A 16715-nucleotide genomic window follows, 5' to 3' on the forward strand; every position below is an offset into this window, starting at 1 on the left:
TCCACTACTCTGCTGTTCGTTCACTGGTTGGTGTAGCCAGATGTTGAAGCTTAGTGCTCAACCGTTGGTGCCTATGAAGCATCCCTCAAGTCATGTGGAAATACCTTTTCAGTTGTTTTAAATTAGTTTGGGTGTTTTTGAGGGAATAATTCACGCGCAATAAATCATCCGGTGATAAACCACAAGTATGGGCTTTGTACGCTAGTTCATCGGGTTCTCGTAGGATTCATTTTCTTTCAACAATGTCTGGGGTACAAAAAGGTTGAATCATAGTTTGATAGCGAGGCACGAAGCTCATAACCAGGCAAATAGGCAGCACCGGTCGAGTTAGTCTCCCTTGATATGGTAGGATGTTAGTGGTAGAAACTGTCTGAGCTCCAGGTACACACTTATTGGAATGCATGCATCCAACCCATTAACTTTGGTGTGTATGTACACTATGCCCCCAACTATTAGCGAAATATATAGGTTGAGCCCACAAGGTTAGTGGCTATTACCTCCAATGCGTAGCTACCTTATCGTTTTTTTCCACATGGTCGACGAACAAATCCGTACAAAATACATATGGATTGTAACTGATGACACTAACTCAGACATCAATGCTGCTGCTTTTAGCTCTCTACTTATCGAAGAAAATCAAATCGCTCAGCTGTAGCATTCTTCCGGTGGATAGGTGCCATGCCAACGACAGGAGGTACGAAGGCTGGGATACTGCGAGGTTGCTCAAGCCTAGGCAGGAGCAGTTGAGATAGCGAGGCTGGGTTCGAACCACGGACTCTCCGGCCCGGAAGCTGGCGCCTTAACCAGTGAGCTGTCTTGAGTTGTTTGGTTGTATTATTTCTAGGTAGTATTTGATCTCACAAGCAGACGTCAACAACTACTTGAGAAGAGCGACTGCCGGACAAGAATTTTTTTATCTTGCAGTTATGATAGATGACTACGAGCCTCGTAGCTATTGCCTAAATATACCAAAAAGGTAATGCGGTTCATAGACCCCACGGTGCTTCACTTTTATTCTTCGCTTGTTTTCAGCTTTATCGGGCGATGCCGAGGACGGCGACGGATAATTCGGTCTTTTTATTTGTTCCAAACATCATAGGTGCGTGTCATTTTACCAGGTTATATGTCTTTCGTTTTTTCATGCCCACTATTTGTGATAAGATGTTGTAATGCATTTGGCGGATAAAATCCCACGAGTTCGTCATCAGTTTCCAATATCACGGTATTTATTTCAAGTCGTATCAAACCACGTCGTCAAAATAGAAGCTTCCTTCCATCTTAATTAGCCCCCTTTTCCTTGTTCCGTTTTTCGTATAAACGTGTAGGAACCACTGGTTTTGACGCCAGCCTTGACGGTTTGACCGCATTTCTGATCTCAGTCACTCCTGTTACCTGGAGCAACATAATCGTAGGTTGGCCTTTGTACGGGTTACAAAGCAGTCATGGGCATGAAAAGCATTACGATTGAGTATTTTAGCCTTGATTTAGCTCAAGAAAAGTGACTGTTTTCCTCCTACGTTTGCTATGTAGCGCACAAAGTCGGAACAGTGTTGGGGGGCTCCCTGTAGTTGTGGTTCACGGACCCATCCTTCTTGTTCGCAAACGTGAATGCGAGCCTCGAAACGGCATCTGCTGAGATATGATGAAGCTTTCGCCCCAGTTTCCTCCCTAAAAACTAGCATGCACGAGACTCCTGATTAATTTTACTAAAGAGCACTCCTCTGGAATACTTAATCCCCATTCTGATCGCACCCCTTCAGTTTACATCTTCAATGGAATACTCTGTTTCTGTCTGTCATTCTTGATTTTTATACATCTTCATGGAATACTCTGTGTCTGTCTGTCATTCTTGATTTTTATTTTGTCACAGAAAGATGGCTCAAGTTGACATGATTTTGTGTTTCAGGTTATGGTCGTATAATTCTCCTTGTCTATTCATGCTGGCATATGCGTACCGACTGCTGGCTGACAGTCTTCGCTTACGTCGTTTCCGGCCTATTAGATGCAGTAGACGGATATGCTGCACGAGCACTCAACCAAAGTAAACCAACTTTCAAGTTCATCCCTGACCTTCCTGTCCATTTAGGTTCACGTTTCGGAGCCATGCTAGACATGCTGGTTGACCGATGTGCAACAATGTGTCTGTTGGCTTGCTTGGCTACCTTCTACCCGAACTACGTCTTCCTTTTTCAGATGAGTATGCTTGTAGATATTGCCAGTCACTGGTTGCATTTGCATACGTAAGCCCGATCTGACGCTCATACCTATTTTTGTCTGTAGTTCAGTTGCTGGTGGCAGACAAACCCACAAGGCGATTGATTTGGGCGGAAATTCTGTGCTGCGGTTTTATTATCATAGTAAGGTACATGATGGTAGTTTCCAACCGACAACACACTGACTGTTTATCTAGATTGTCCTATTCTTGATGTGCATGGGAAACGAATTATTTTACAGTGCATTGTATGTGCTTAACTTCACGACAGGCCCAAAAAGTGAGTGGTGTCTGCAGAACATTATTTTCCCCTTGCTTGATTACTGAACAAACTATTCCACGTGGACACAATGGCTTGCGCAACTCTGATGACTTTTGAACTGACTACCGTTGGAAAGCATTTTTTATGCTTCTCATCATCCGAAGCACTGGCTTTCAACCATACCCGTTTTTAGTCCACCTTGAGGTAATTGATGACTTAGTTTGAGGTCCTGGCTTGCATCTTATTGTGAGGTCCCAATTAATTATGCCCCACTGGGAAAACCAAAACTGAAGCTGACCTGTACTAAAAAGCCGACAAGTTCTGTACAGCTGTTTGGTCCTTACTGGGAATCATCCGTAGTGCGCTTGAAGCAGTTGTACAGTGCCTCTCGGCACAGAATGGCTCCACGTACAGGACTGAATCGCCTTCGAAAATCTCAAACTCTCACAATACCAACTTTCTCCTGAATTCCTTCCGATATGTATTGTGTGACTGCATATCACCATCGACAGCATGACATATACTGACGCCTCGCTGCAGTAACAATACTGAGCCTCGCTGCAGTAACAACCACGAATCGCACACCTACAAGTGATATCAACAAAGACTAGAGGTTTGGAGGCGGGTATATTGTAACAATCGACGAGGGAGTCATGCGTGAGAAACGGTGGACTGCATATACTTGAGTCACACGAGGATTCGTATCCTAGTTTAATACTGTGTCGGCCGTTTGGATCGGGGCGCACTGCTCGAAGTCAAAGTTGGATGACGGAATAAGTTTCCTCCAGAATTCAACGATACTGTATGTCAGGAATGATAAGAGATATATGAGTAACTAGTGGCACTGATCTCTGTGCTGTTATCAGTTGCAGTAGGTCATTCCTTGCGTCCATAGGCAGCCGATGTCCTTAGTTTACGTTTGGTGGCCGATTGATCCGATTGGTTGAATTTAATCTAGCAATCCTTCGGATCAACGACCCTCTAAACAGATCTTAAGAACTATTTTAACACACCTTAGGATCGTAGTGACAGTCATTATGAACCACTTCGGTTTGAAGCACACACACACGGGCCTCCACGATAGTGAGAACAAAAGGTATATCATCTTATCTCCCCTAAACGATTTCGTTTCCTGTAGGTTCGACGCAATACTAAATCGTCGCGAGCAGCCGTTGTGCCACAACAACACAAGAACTCTGGAATACTGCTTCAGTGCTTGGGAACAAGGACGATTGCACCAAGAAGACCGTTGAGCGGCTGTTAATCCACGCTTGTGATACAGTTTAACATTAGAGGTCGATAATCTGGAGAAAACTCAGTAAGATGGCAACCAAGTAAACTTTAACACGTTGACTACAAATCGGCAAGATAAAATCTATACAGAACTGGTGACCTGTCAAGGATGCAAAATTAAGAGGCAGTGGAAGGATAAATCCCAGAACACAGAGATAAATCACCGATGAGTTTGGGCATTCGCGGACGAACTTCATATGACGTTTACCAAATGTGCCTTGAAATGATGCCACATTCCTATATTTTTTCTAGGTTTATGGAAGTACGCTTCTTAGGATTTTCAAAGGATAGGCAAGTCCCGGCTTCCAATATTGACAAGTCAGTGAGAAGGTTGCCTACCACTCGATCTATTTAATCCAGTCGTCCTTAAGAGAGAATTAGGTTATCGATAGTGATAGCGTGAAGTGTACTTTGCTGCCCATCGTCTTGCGAAACCTGATCCATAGGATCTTTGAATAGATTTGTTTTCACCTTAAATCCAAAATCCCATTGTGTTCACATCACATATCATCTTCCAGAAGCACTTAATCTGCTTTCCATCCGGTCTAATTTCAGTTGGTGGTCAAGGTCTATTCACTCTGGCTGCTTTTCTGACCGCGCCTGTGGCATTTGGAAAGTTTACAATCAGCTTAATTCAGTTGTACGCCGCTGCTGTCAATCTGGCTGCAGTTGATGACGATGAACGGAGGCAACCAAAGGGTAACTAGATGATACATTTACGACACTGTCACAGTCTCCCGCTGTGCTTCTCATTCCTCACGTGGACTTTTATTTCTTACACACGCACTTAGTCATTATTTATCTCACTCTACATTTGTGTATACGTCCGACTGTCTTTGTCTCCGTGCTTTTCTTGTACTTAGCATTTCGTTCTTTGGGGATGACTGTTCGCGCCATTCTAACGTCTGTATACTGCACAATGTGACATCAATGTTTTTTTGTGATTTACTTTCTAATTTCGTAGTTGTCCGGGGATAAGATACCGTGTGACCCCAAGAGATTTTGGACAGAAGTGGTTGATCTATTCGACTCAATTTATCGACCATGTGTGCGACAAAGCCCTGGTAGGTTTCGGACCACCACGCTCCGAAATCGCAGTGCTGAATTACCTAGGAATACAAATCTGACCGACGAACAAGTGATTCGGTCGCGGCGACTGCGAGAGTGCAGTAGGCGAGAACGCCGTTGGATATCGGTATAAATTTTATTCAAAAATTAGAAGCGTGGGGTGAACGATCAACGGACTAGGCTAGTTAAAAAATCACTAATTATGCCGTACCCGCCCGTTATAACTCAGGTGACGGTACTCGTGGTACGAACATTAGCTTTCTATCTCATATGAATCCCGCTCGCGCTCGTGTGTTCATCTGGGCCCTCGAAAATAAAACTAGATCAGTAAATCGCCTATAAGAATGAGGGGTACCCAGCTGACCCGAACGAACACTGAACGAAATCTAATGGGGCATAGAACCACAGAAGGGACACAATTTCTCCGCTGCGGACGTCTTACTACGCATGCTGTTTGTTGCACCCCTTGAGCTAATAACACTCAACCGGATTTGATGGGTGGACAAAGAAAGGTCGTATGTCAAAGCTGAGTCTTTGTGAAGTATTTTTCTCCAAGCCACACGTAGGGCTGAAACGATCATAGGCTGGTAATAGGTGGTAATATAAGTCAATGTGTTATTTTACTTTTGCCACTGAGTAACGTAATCAACCTATGCTTTCCGGCTGTTCGTACGGATGGGATGGGTCATCCGTCCCCATGACCTATCCACTGAATGAAGAACCAAACGGTCTTGGTCACCACTAGAACTAGCACGGCAGCAATCTTAAAACCATGCACAAATACTTGATAAATAGCAAGGATAACTCATAGGTGACGAGAATGCTATCAGCAAACAAACAGCACAACGGTCATTTAATACATTGATTATTTTCATTGTATGTACAACCGTAACCGTACAAACATAGCAAAAACAATGTGATAGCCATTCGACAAATTCAAATAAGTTCGGGATCGACATAACATATGGTAGTGAGTAAGAACAAATTGTTTGGGGGAGCATACGGACACGGACTGAGGACAGTGAAAGACGATTTGTCATCAGCAACATTTACAATCACTACGAAACCGTAAACTGGTGCATCTGGAACATGCTGAGGCTCAGAAGCTTGAGACACAGCGAGTAGGTGGTTTTTCAGATCCCGGCCTATCGGGACCAAAACTGGATTCCTCCACGTTTCTTCATCCTCTTTTGCGCCGTGCGGGAGTAGAGCATCGGGAATGGCCTCACTGCCTACCTTGTAGATTGAGTACTGAAAAATAGTGCGATGGCGTCGGCAAACGATTATAAGGCGTTTAAGATGTGGGCTTCGTGGACATATTGAGGAGTAAAAAGAACAGGCGTAGCCAGAGCAGATTGTATGGGATGAAATTTCACCACTGAGTACCGTAGTGAAACTATGATGAAGCACGGGTGAGGGTCTCTTAACATTCTCGAGTAGGTAATGCGAAAATGGACTGGATACCGCTTCGATCGGAATTTCGAGAGCGGATTAGGAATACTGAACTCTCGTGAATTTAGGTCAGTGATCATATTACGAAGCCCCATTATACAATAATAATGACACCGTGTTCAAAGGCGGCATTTGCCCGCTAGTTTTATCCATGCATCGGATCTTGCAATTCAAACACCGCAATTCGCAGGCACGAAATCGATTTAACCATATTTTGGTTGCACTAAATGTTCTTATATCATGACATCTAGCGAAAACTCTTCCACGTGCACCATACAGTGATCGTGCATCTTTTCTCAGACGTATCATTCCTACATGCTATATGTACAGTCGTTTGAGCCGTTCGCGTTCCCAGTTGGTCTGATTTTACTCCGCCCCGTTGTTTTCGATGAATCAGGTGAGGTAGCCGTTTCTTCCCAGCACTGTCTCATTGGTTTTTGAGACTTCGTCCGAGCTAAGCTTATTTCTCCTGCTTACCGTTGAAACGCGTTGGGCCTCAGCTGTAAAACCAACCAATTACGCTATTCATTACAAATGAAACTGAATCCCGACCCTTGTGGTCAGTACGCCGTCCACTTTCGTTTACTGTCTTACTGTGGGTTTCTGGCAGAACTGAGGGATAACTTCTACGTAGACAGATTAAATGCATTCCGATTTGGATTCAGCAATGTATGAGTCAGTCCGTCTCACAAAGACCAGATACAAATTTAAATCCGGAGACAAATGCACCATCAATACCGGCTTCGTCCACAGCCCGTTATTTAATTGAAGGTGGCTGTCGATCCGGTAACTGTATTCCACACCGCGTAGGGCTACCCACGTTAAGATGTTAGTTTACTGAATTCATTGAGATCAGAGGATCGAGGCCAAAATTATGTAAACAGAAGGGATCGGTCATGTCGCTGGGACCGACATCTTTTCGGTACCCTGATAACAAAGACTTGATCTGTTTGATTTATCTGACAATGTTCTGTATTGTATATCGGAAGCGACAGCGAAATACATCCACTGTACCGTGCAACAGCTAGTCTCTTTGTTCTATCCTGAAGAATATGAAGTTGGCGCGACCGAGGTGAGGTCATTTGGTCGCCTAGACTAAGCTTTAGGGGCAACCTCGAGCAGAAAGAAAGCGGGGAAATGATTGGTTGCTTTCCGATTTTGATAGGGGATAATCTGTTGTCTCGGGATCCATCGATATTGAAATTGTCAAGCTAGAACTTGAGCGTTACGTGATAAGTAGTAAATAATATTTACCAGACGTGATACTACAGAAATTTACTTCACTGGTTTTAAGCGTGATTTGATGGGGGTGCAGGCGTCTGAAAGGATTTTCTCCATGTAGATAGGCACATACGCGCGCATCGCGTTGTCTGGTCCACTGATCCGCACTGCGTGTTACAACACCTGAGGATTTTGGCAAACGAGCGATGGTAACTTCCGGCGGTAGATCTTCACGCAGGAATGTTTCGAGGAAACCATCCTCTATGACGAGTATCGTATCGACCTGGAGAGATGAAAATAAGGTGGATAGCACTGTTGAAAGCTCACGGCATGGTTTGACTACTTTTGGAGTGATTTCAGCCACTTTCTGAGGTCAAGTTCGAATAACACTGGTGATGTGTTCAAAATAGTCTCCAGTGTTTGCCGGAAATACCGACTCTGACTTACAGATATTTAGTTTATTAGCTGGGGCGGCAAAAATCCATTTTTCCACGTAGCGCCGGAGGAGCTTTCGCTCGTGAACCCTCTGTGCGGCCAACTATCGCAAATACACATGAAATTCTTAAAAGCGATGATGATTTGCTTGGTCCAGTGTACTGAGGAATGTATAGCCTCGTCAATATCAAGCTACCCCAGTTAACTACCATCATAAATTCAAATACCGCTTTGGTATGATGGCAGATCTGCCACTAACCGCTTCACCACGGGTAATGAAGTGCCGGTATGTAACACTGGTAATGCCATCGACGATAATAAGTAATTTTACAGCCTAAGGGGGTCGCATCCTATCTGGGATATATAAAATCCAAGGAAAGAAAAGATACGCCATAAGTTCTTAATGAGAAGAGTTATCTTCCGCTATGTATTAGTTTGAAGGCTAAAATCGAATCTCTCGAAAAAGGCTTTTCATGTCCATCCGCCAAAGCTTCGTTTGTGGAATTCGACATGATTCTCAGTGGTGTAATAGCAAAACGCCATTGACAGTCAGGTCGTCGTCTCTGAAGAAGTGCGCTGGCGATGTGATTTCCATCGTTCGTTTTATTAGGTGTTAGCTTGCATATAAGTAGCAAGTCTCTAGACAGCTCAAGTCATAAATAATACGTTCTCATTTCGCTCAGTCACACCCTGGCGAGGTCGGTCATCGGGAGCTCCTGTTATAATGTTTGCCGTGGTCATTGTTTGCACGTTCCCTATGCAACAGTTACCATCATGGACACAGCCGTCACTAACCTGCTCACACCAGGGCAACTTTCGGAAACAATGATTCTTTCGAAGTGCAAACCTTTGCCACTGAATTGAATTGAAACACACCTACCCCATTACCTAGTGCGTTTGTTGCTTATGTTTTGAGCCTGAACATAGGACCAAAGTTTCGAACTCCGTTTATGGTGCTCTGTTCAGCGTGAGTCATTCCAAGGATCACTTTGAAAATAATTCACAGCTCAGTAATGTTGAGAGAAAAATTAGCTTATCTTCTACGAGAGTGCCAGTTAATTTTAAAAGTTAGCCAACTATGGTTCGAAAATCGCTTGTCCAAAAACATATTACATTGATACATTTTACGTGATATTGCTAATGGTGTTGTACAACTGTTACAAATAAAACAGAATGAAAAGTGACGAAGTACTTTTGACTGGAGTGATATGGTTTCAAAAATGCCACCAGTATTGAAATACGGTCTGTGGGCGGAAATTAGCGCACAGACATCCCGTCAACACACTGTAACGAGCACGATCAGAGGAGAGGAAAAGCTGCGAAAAACGTCTGTCGACATCAGATGTTCTGTTGCATTAGGACGCTGAGAATGATGTGTAGTGATGTGGACAAAAAGTGGTGGATGGCGGGGTATAATGGAGTTTACGGAAGGTTCGAGGTGAAAAAATGTCTAATTGGACTGAGACTAGACTGCGACTGACGAAAGCACAGTGCAAGGCAATCATCACGTACAGAACAGCGCCAAAGACCTACGACTTTTCTCCTAACAGTACTGGAAAATTGAGTGCACCGCACGTCGGTTTGACAAATAGGCAAGCGGATCTGGTCAATAAATCACCAGTTATACGGGGTAAGAGGCTGCAACAAAGCATTGCTTAGTTCAGCGAAAAAACGTTCAAATGGCTCCAGTTTCGTAGGATTGATCAACGGCTAGCCTGGGTCCCGTGCAAACAACAAACCAACTAACACGGTTAATATGTTGATATTTAGGGTATCCGCGGTTACCCAAACGGAGTTGAATTTTAAAAGTAGGTCATGATGTGCTTCGCATGGGGATTGAAGTAAATCAACAATCGGACAAGGCAGCACATAACCGATTATTTAGATTTTCGAGTGGAAGCGAACATGTTGACCTCGACATCATTGGCCGAATACTATCAGGACATCTAGAGAGCACAACACACGCTCAAATCATCGGTACGCGTACGACGCAGGCGGATGATGAAGCTGCTTTAAGGCAGTTTGAATCGGAGTTTATCGCGACAAGATAGCCGAATCGAATGGACGGTACGAGTTTTCCAGAGAAGCGATGAAGAATGACAAGAGAAAACGCTCCACATCCGCAATTGGCGTCACAGTTAAGAAAATATAAGTCTTTCATCGGTAACCTTATGGGTTTATGATCATTTGTACGACATACGCTCACTAGAATGACGCGCGTCTAGGCGTGAAGTAGTCTAAACCACAATGCACTTTCAAAATCGTCTTCCAGCGCGCTCCGATAAAGCAGATAAAAGTTGAAGGATGTAAGCTAGGACATGGAATATAGACGGTATTAGATAGGAAAAGCCACGGACGTAGGTCAGAGTAGACCATATCCACATATGTGAGGTTTCTGACAGTTGGCAGCAAAGTGACGGGATTTGCACGTTTAATTTATTTGAAGAATTGTGGTAAGCTCACTGTAGATGGACCCACAGGCAGACTCCGTACGGTTCCGTGAGTTCTGACTGCAGATAGATATAAATTACAATAAATATGATGGTTCACCTGTAGCACCCTTTCGGTGCCTAGTTGCCATGCCACTCGAAGGGAGCACGAGGATCTCCAAATTGCCCAAGCCCAGACAGGGGTAGCCGAAATGCGGAGGTTGGATTAGAACCATGGACCCTACGGTTAGTAAGCCCACATTTTAGCCACCAAGCCATTCAACTATAAATTTGTCACCGAAATTAGCAAAAAATAAGACACATAACTGTCTCCTCCAGTCCTACTTATGAGAGAGGTCTTTCTCTGTGGGACACCTGAAGCAGTTGTTTCAGGAGTCTGGGAGGGAGGACAGGTTCTCAGGAAGCTTCCTGAGAATCTATGCTCCTGGGTCCCTAAACGACCACTGCAGGCGCTCCAAAGAGGAACATAGCAAGGACTGGAGGCAGTAGCCACGCGCCTTATTTTCTGCTCCTTTCGGTGACAAATACACATTCGCATATCCATGTTACCGATTTTAGTCGTGTGGAGGATGAGGACTTCAGGAGAATTTTCAACTACAACGAATTGTTGTCAAATCGCTGGGCCTTTTCCCACAAAATTGAGTATCATCCATGTTCGATGAGTAAGATTGCCACTACATGTATGGACCGATTCTGGTTTCTTTCGAATCCTAGGGTTTCTGGAATCGCCGGTCCACCACTTACTGATGATCGGGATCTAGAATTCTCAAAATAATTTCGTCTGGTCCACGTAAGAGAGTTTGGTTTTGGAGGTAATGGGACTGGAAAAGCTGCTTGTTCACAAGCGCACAAGTTACCTGTGATAAGAATACAGTTCTCTTTACTGGAAAGCAGTCAGGTGACAAGCTATGGGGTTATTGATTGGAGGGATAAATGACCACCCAATTATCCTATAGGCTCAGTTTACTGTTTCGATCGATGCCGGATTCTAGTGCCACATTTATGGCGACGTGTATCGACTAGAACCGCGGATACAGACTTACTTCGAACGCTGCGGCTGTCGCACGTATTGCCTGGATGCCCTTCTCCTTGCTCGTGCCACCATCGGAATCGTCTTTGCGGAATCCGTTCATGTTAATAATACAGCCACTTGTAAAAATTTTTGTGTCATTTTCCGATCGGATGTTGACCAGCTCGGCAAGCCGATTTACCTAAACAAAAAACAGGGAACGTGAGAGAAAACGGTTAATCTTATTCGTCTGAGCGGGTGGGATAACACTACTTCGTTTCAGAAGGGCTCGGTAAACAATCGGTAGTTTTCAACTGGGCAACGTTTCACCTTTGATACAAAAGCTTCATCAGGCCAAGTGAGCAGGCCACCAAGCGGAAATGTTCAGTTACATGTGTTGCAGAAAGTCAACAAATTCTTCATCCTACAAGGATCTGGGAACATTATGCCCAAACAATCTCTAGTTTGAAACAACATTTCACGACTGCCACTATCGTCGGAAATAACATCTGTCAAGATATCCTTGTAAGAGAAAGCGACCTCGGGAAGTGAAGTTGGTCAGTTTAGGTCCTTGTTGGCATATGGAATCAAATCGTCATTATCTCATTAAGACAAACTCGGTTTCGTTTGTGCATGGTTGACCGATCACCTAACCACGCGGAATCGAGACATGCTCGATCTAGGATGGTGGAAGAGAGCTTGATTCGCATAAAAAAAGAATGAGTCGATCCGTTCCACTGCACCCAACTTCATATCCAAGGGCGAGTGTACGACCTATTTACACACCATCTGTGGTCTACCACTCACACACTGTGGGTAGGATCGACCCCAGGGCTGCTTCAAATCGTGTGCAGAGCAACGGACCTTAAGGCTGAATCAGGTGATGAAAATAAATGAGTGCACAAAGAAACTAGCAATATCCTTGGCATAATCTTGAAGCGTTCGCAGCAACCAAACGATAAAACTGTTGTCCCGTTCTACTTCTTTTACTTGTTTCATTCAGTAGAAAGGAGAGAGAGGCAGCGAAATACAGCAGTTGATTTCTTTCACTTAATGTTCGAAAACCGTAGGAATCAGCTTGTCTTTTTTCAATTTGTGCCGAAGTTCGCTGCTACGTCTTTGCATCTAGAATCTAATGCGTGGCATCATTTCGACACCGCAATGACGGAGATACTAGGGGGTTACCCAATTCTACGGAAGAGTGACCAATAAGCCAGGTTTGGGTTCAAACAAAGGACCTCTCGACCAGTAGCCTCACACTTTAACTACTGTGCTACCTCGAGTTAATCAAAACACAAGTTTCTGACATGTAAAAACACCTGGTGCGAACCCGGTCTCAAAGAAACCGTCGGACTGCCCAAGGGCATAATCCATAGGAAATATGCGTAAAAAAGCGGACACCAACTCCTTTGGGAACTTACTAGGGTGCCGGCGTAATCTTCCATCGGAGCTATATTTTCAGATACCCCTGTTTTACGTTCTGTATCGAAAATCAGACTCTGGGAGTCATTCTTAAATCGCCACAACAAACTATCCCATAAACTCCTCACGCCAATATAGTGAATTAACCGCCTACTTGAAATAAACCGAGGGCTGATATGCTGTGTCAATCATGAGCGAAGTGTATGCACAGTGAGTCAATAGACGTCCTGAGGTCATTAATACGGCCGCATATCAGCCTGCTGTGTAGCGGAACAATCATGTGGTGAAACAGTGCTGTACATGTACGCCCACGCGTGTGAATCAAGTCCGATTTCATCATGTGCCGGAGCAAAGGTCAAAAAGCACAGATGCATTTCAAGCCCACCAAGGCCAAGGCAACATGTGCGCTCCGTAGCCAAGCGCACAGACGGCCAGCCATGACTACCCCTCACAAAGAAAACAACCGCTCGAGAACCGGTGTGAGCCTGCACACTGGTTGGTTGAGAATAAATCGATCAGTCGCAAGTGAATGATATAAATGAAACGCTTTGCGCCCACGCGTATCAAGTCCGATTTCATCATGTGCCGGAGCAAAGGTCAAAAAGCACAGATGCATTTCAAGCCCACCAAGGCCAAGGCAACATGTGCGCTCCGTAGCCAAGCGCACAGACGGCCAGCCATGACTACCCCTCACAAAGAAAACAACCGCTCGAGAACCGGTGTGAGCCTGCACACTGGTTGGTTGAGAATAAATCGATCAGTCGCAAGTGAATGATATAAATGAAACGCTTTGCATTAACAGTTTTCTGGCCGACTTCTTGTCTTCTGATTGTGACCCGGTAGCATTAGGGAAGGTGCAGAGAAGCACATACTCCAAAGCTCATCACCAGCTCTGTCTGATCAACCAGGTGTTCAAAAATTCCTCGACAGAATGCAACTTAGGCAGGTTAGTGAAAAACGAAACATACACGGTGGATTCACATGTTGCACATAACCAGTGAAGTTAAATCACAACGAAAAGGACGTGATAAGATACGGTCCCTCGGGAAGCTCTACGCTACTATGAAGTCTACAGCCCACGAGACATTTTGAATGGCTGAAACGGGAAAAAACACTCTTAAGAGTTTGGAGTCTAGCAGTGCGTGCCTTACGTTTCGTATGGACCGAAGGCCACCCCGACTACCAGACTGGAAACGTCGACGAGTGCCCGGCGTGATGTCCTCAACCGACCAGGCTTCGAGTTGAATTCCAGTTGAAGATTTAGCAGATCCCCCTGTCTACCAATATGAAACTATGCTTGCAACACAGGTGTACCACATCCTTGTGGTGCAATGTACTACATGCTGTTGGTGGCATATGTGTGCCTAACACCGGGCGACGGGACTTCGAAAATATATGACACCGGACAAAATTGAACTGGTCGGAAAAATTATGAATTCACATCACAATGTCACGTTCTAAGCATGCTCAGTCAAATTCGAAAGAGCACTGCGCTGTGAAAATAAGTGGATCCCTGGGCAAAATCTCCCTTCTGAAAGACTTGTTTGGCAACCATCAAACTCTACTAAAATTATCAAATCCTGCCAGCCCTGGTCAGCCCGAGCTTACTTGCTCACGGAACAGGTTGAGATTACTCGCCGGGTTGACATGACCGAAGCAAAACACCAACGGATCCTCCTCGAGCCCCCAACCTTCCATGAGATCGTACGGCTTTGAGACGGCCACCGCAGCAATTGTAGTTGGTAGGCATACCTACAGGAATGAGCGAAATAGAACATTAGAACAATGTAGGGACTCATCGAGGCATAGATTATTACTTGTGCAGACGATTTCAGGCTGCCAATAGAATGAACAACACATTACTGAGTAACGGGTGGGTACCCTATGAACAGGCTTTCATTGCAATCAAGAACTTACTGAGCCCAGTAGGCTCGTTATAGTGGGTTTCCGCTGTAGTCAGACAACCAAAAGCAATTGAAGCCAACCAAACCAATAGGCAAAAAGACAAATAGACGGATGTGAAAACGTGGAGCAACCTAATACTCACGAAAAAGAATAGCTGAATGCTCCTAGTTCAGTACCACGCCACCTTCCGAGTTTGCGAAAAAGGTTACGCACTACGATCGCTGTAGGTAGACTGCTCCTAAGATATTCTAAAGGCTGATACCTCTGAAGAGTCGTTAACATCAACAAAAGGAGTTTGAAACTGGTGCATAATAGAGAAAATCAAGCAACTAGAGAGAAAAAACAAAAAAACGTTGATCGTACATCTCGGCGAATTGAAAAAATAGTGTCTGAAAACGGACACCCCTCGAATGCACAGCAGACGCGCTTGAGATAAAGACATAGGACGCATGCAAAAGGTCAATGTGGAACATAGTCGTAATTCGCGGACACGAAGATAATGGGTAAGAGATAAGTGGGCGAAGCTCAATGAACTGGCTTGGGGGAGTACAAAGCGGTTCCATTATTAGGAGACAACTTAGTATAGGAAGCACCAAACACTGGACATGATAAGCGGAAAGTGTAAGCCAAAATGCCGTCCTATTCATCGTCGTCATGATGAACACGAATTTGAAATCAACAAGTTTTGGTTTCTGCTGGGTGAGGGAGAGGTGTGATTGAGATCAGGTGACCAAAGCTGTATTGGTTGTTGCTTTACACTTAGTCTAGGTCATCTGAAAAAAGACGCTGTGTAAGAAATGACATAATCCTTGGATTTGACACAAGGTGGAATAACTGATGAGAACAATGCTTGTTTGAGATTTGTAAATTTGTGTAGACTTAGGATTCTGAATGTCTCCTTATGCTGTCGCTGCTTGGTTTCAATATGTTCGAGAAGTACAAACATGACAGCTGACCCAATGAAGCCATGTCGCGTGAGCAATGTTCCCATTCGACACTTTGGAATCAGAGATGATAAAAACCGAATGTAGGCCACTACCGTGAAAAAAGCATTGTATGGTGCAACCGCCTCATCGATGAATGTGCGGCTCAAATGATAATTATCAGAAGAGATTCGTTTGTTTGTTCTGTTTATCCATATCGTTGTGTCCGCACATAAAACGAGGTACAGTAAATGCAAGACAACGACACGAGTTCAAAAATACTAAAATCGGCTGATCTGAAGGGCCTGTCGCCCCCTACTTCCTCAAATGAGTGTGTAGGCTGAATTATTCGTACATAAAGAAATACAGTCTGAGTAAATACAAATAATGATTATCGACAGCTCGACAGGAGTGTTCAACACTGATACTTCGCTACCGTACAAGCGCAATTTATTTGAAAGTTTCATTGTGAAGAAACGAATAAAAGTAAATGGCGAAGGGACTTGGTGTAAGCCCATCAAAACCATTCCCCTACACCTCGAGACACTCATCCAGAAAGTCTAGCTAGGAACTGACAACGGGAACGCCAGTGACATCGATTAGAAGCCATACCTTGCAGCATCTCCAACTATGTACAGGTAGGATCATGCGAACCGCATTCTGGGAGATGAGTCCAGCTGATCTGAAGGGCCTGTCGCCCCCTACTTCCTCAAATGAGTGTGTAGGCTGAATTATTCGTACATAAAGAAATACAGTCTTGAGTAAATAAAATAATGATTATCGACAGCTCGACAGGAGTGTTCAACACTGATACTTCGCTACCGTACAAGCGCAATTTATTTGAAAGTTTCATTGTGAAGAAACGAATAAAAGTAAATGGCGAAGGGACTTGGTGTAAGCCCATCAAAACCATTCCCCTACACCTCGAGACACTCATCCAGAAAGTCTAGCTAGGAACTGACAACGGGAACGCCAGTGACATCGATTAGAAGCCATACCTTGCAGCATCTCCAACTATGTACAGGTAGGATCATGCGAACCGCATTCTGGGAGATGAGTCCAA

At 44.4% G+C, this 16715-nt stretch overlaps 2 protein-coding genes across 2 annotated transcripts in view; one reads left to right on the forward strand and one right to left on the reverse strand.

The window, feature by feature from the left end:
- Positions 1-979: 979 nt before the first annotated feature.
- T265_11824 (hypothetical protein) lies at positions 980-4693 on the forward strand (the record flags this gene model as incomplete). The annotated part of the gene is made up of 5 exons (XM_009178603.1): positions 980-1000; positions 1033-1099; positions 1907-2240; positions 2281-2357; positions 4323-4693. The coding sequence occupies 5 exons, from the start codon at positions 980-982 to the stop codon at positions 4472-4474; spliced, it is 651 nt and encodes a 216-aa protein (XP_009176867.1).
- Positions 4694-5688: 995 nt separating this feature from the next.
- Positions 5689-16715, reverse strand: part of T265_11825 (hypothetical protein) — a gene marked incomplete at both ends in the record, with an annotated part of 19751 nt that continues 8724 nt past the window's right edge. Inside the window, 4 exons of the mRNA XM_009178604.1 lie at positions 5689-6086; positions 7567-7791; positions 11437-11604; positions 14433-14576. Of these exons, the coding sequence (XP_009176868.1) occupies positions 5772-6086; positions 7567-7791; positions 11437-11604; positions 14433-14576 (852 nt within the window). The remainder of the gene's footprint in view (positions 6087-7566; positions 7792-11436; positions 11605-14432; positions 14577-16715) is intronic.

The sequence above is a fragment of the Opisthorchis viverrini genome (genome assembly GCF_000715545.1).
Source record: "Opisthorchis viverrini unplaced genomic scaffold opera_v5_603, whole genome shotgun sequence".
NCBI lineage: Eukaryota > Metazoa > Platyhelminthes > Trematoda > Opisthorchiida > Opisthorchiidae > Opisthorchis > Opisthorchis viverrini.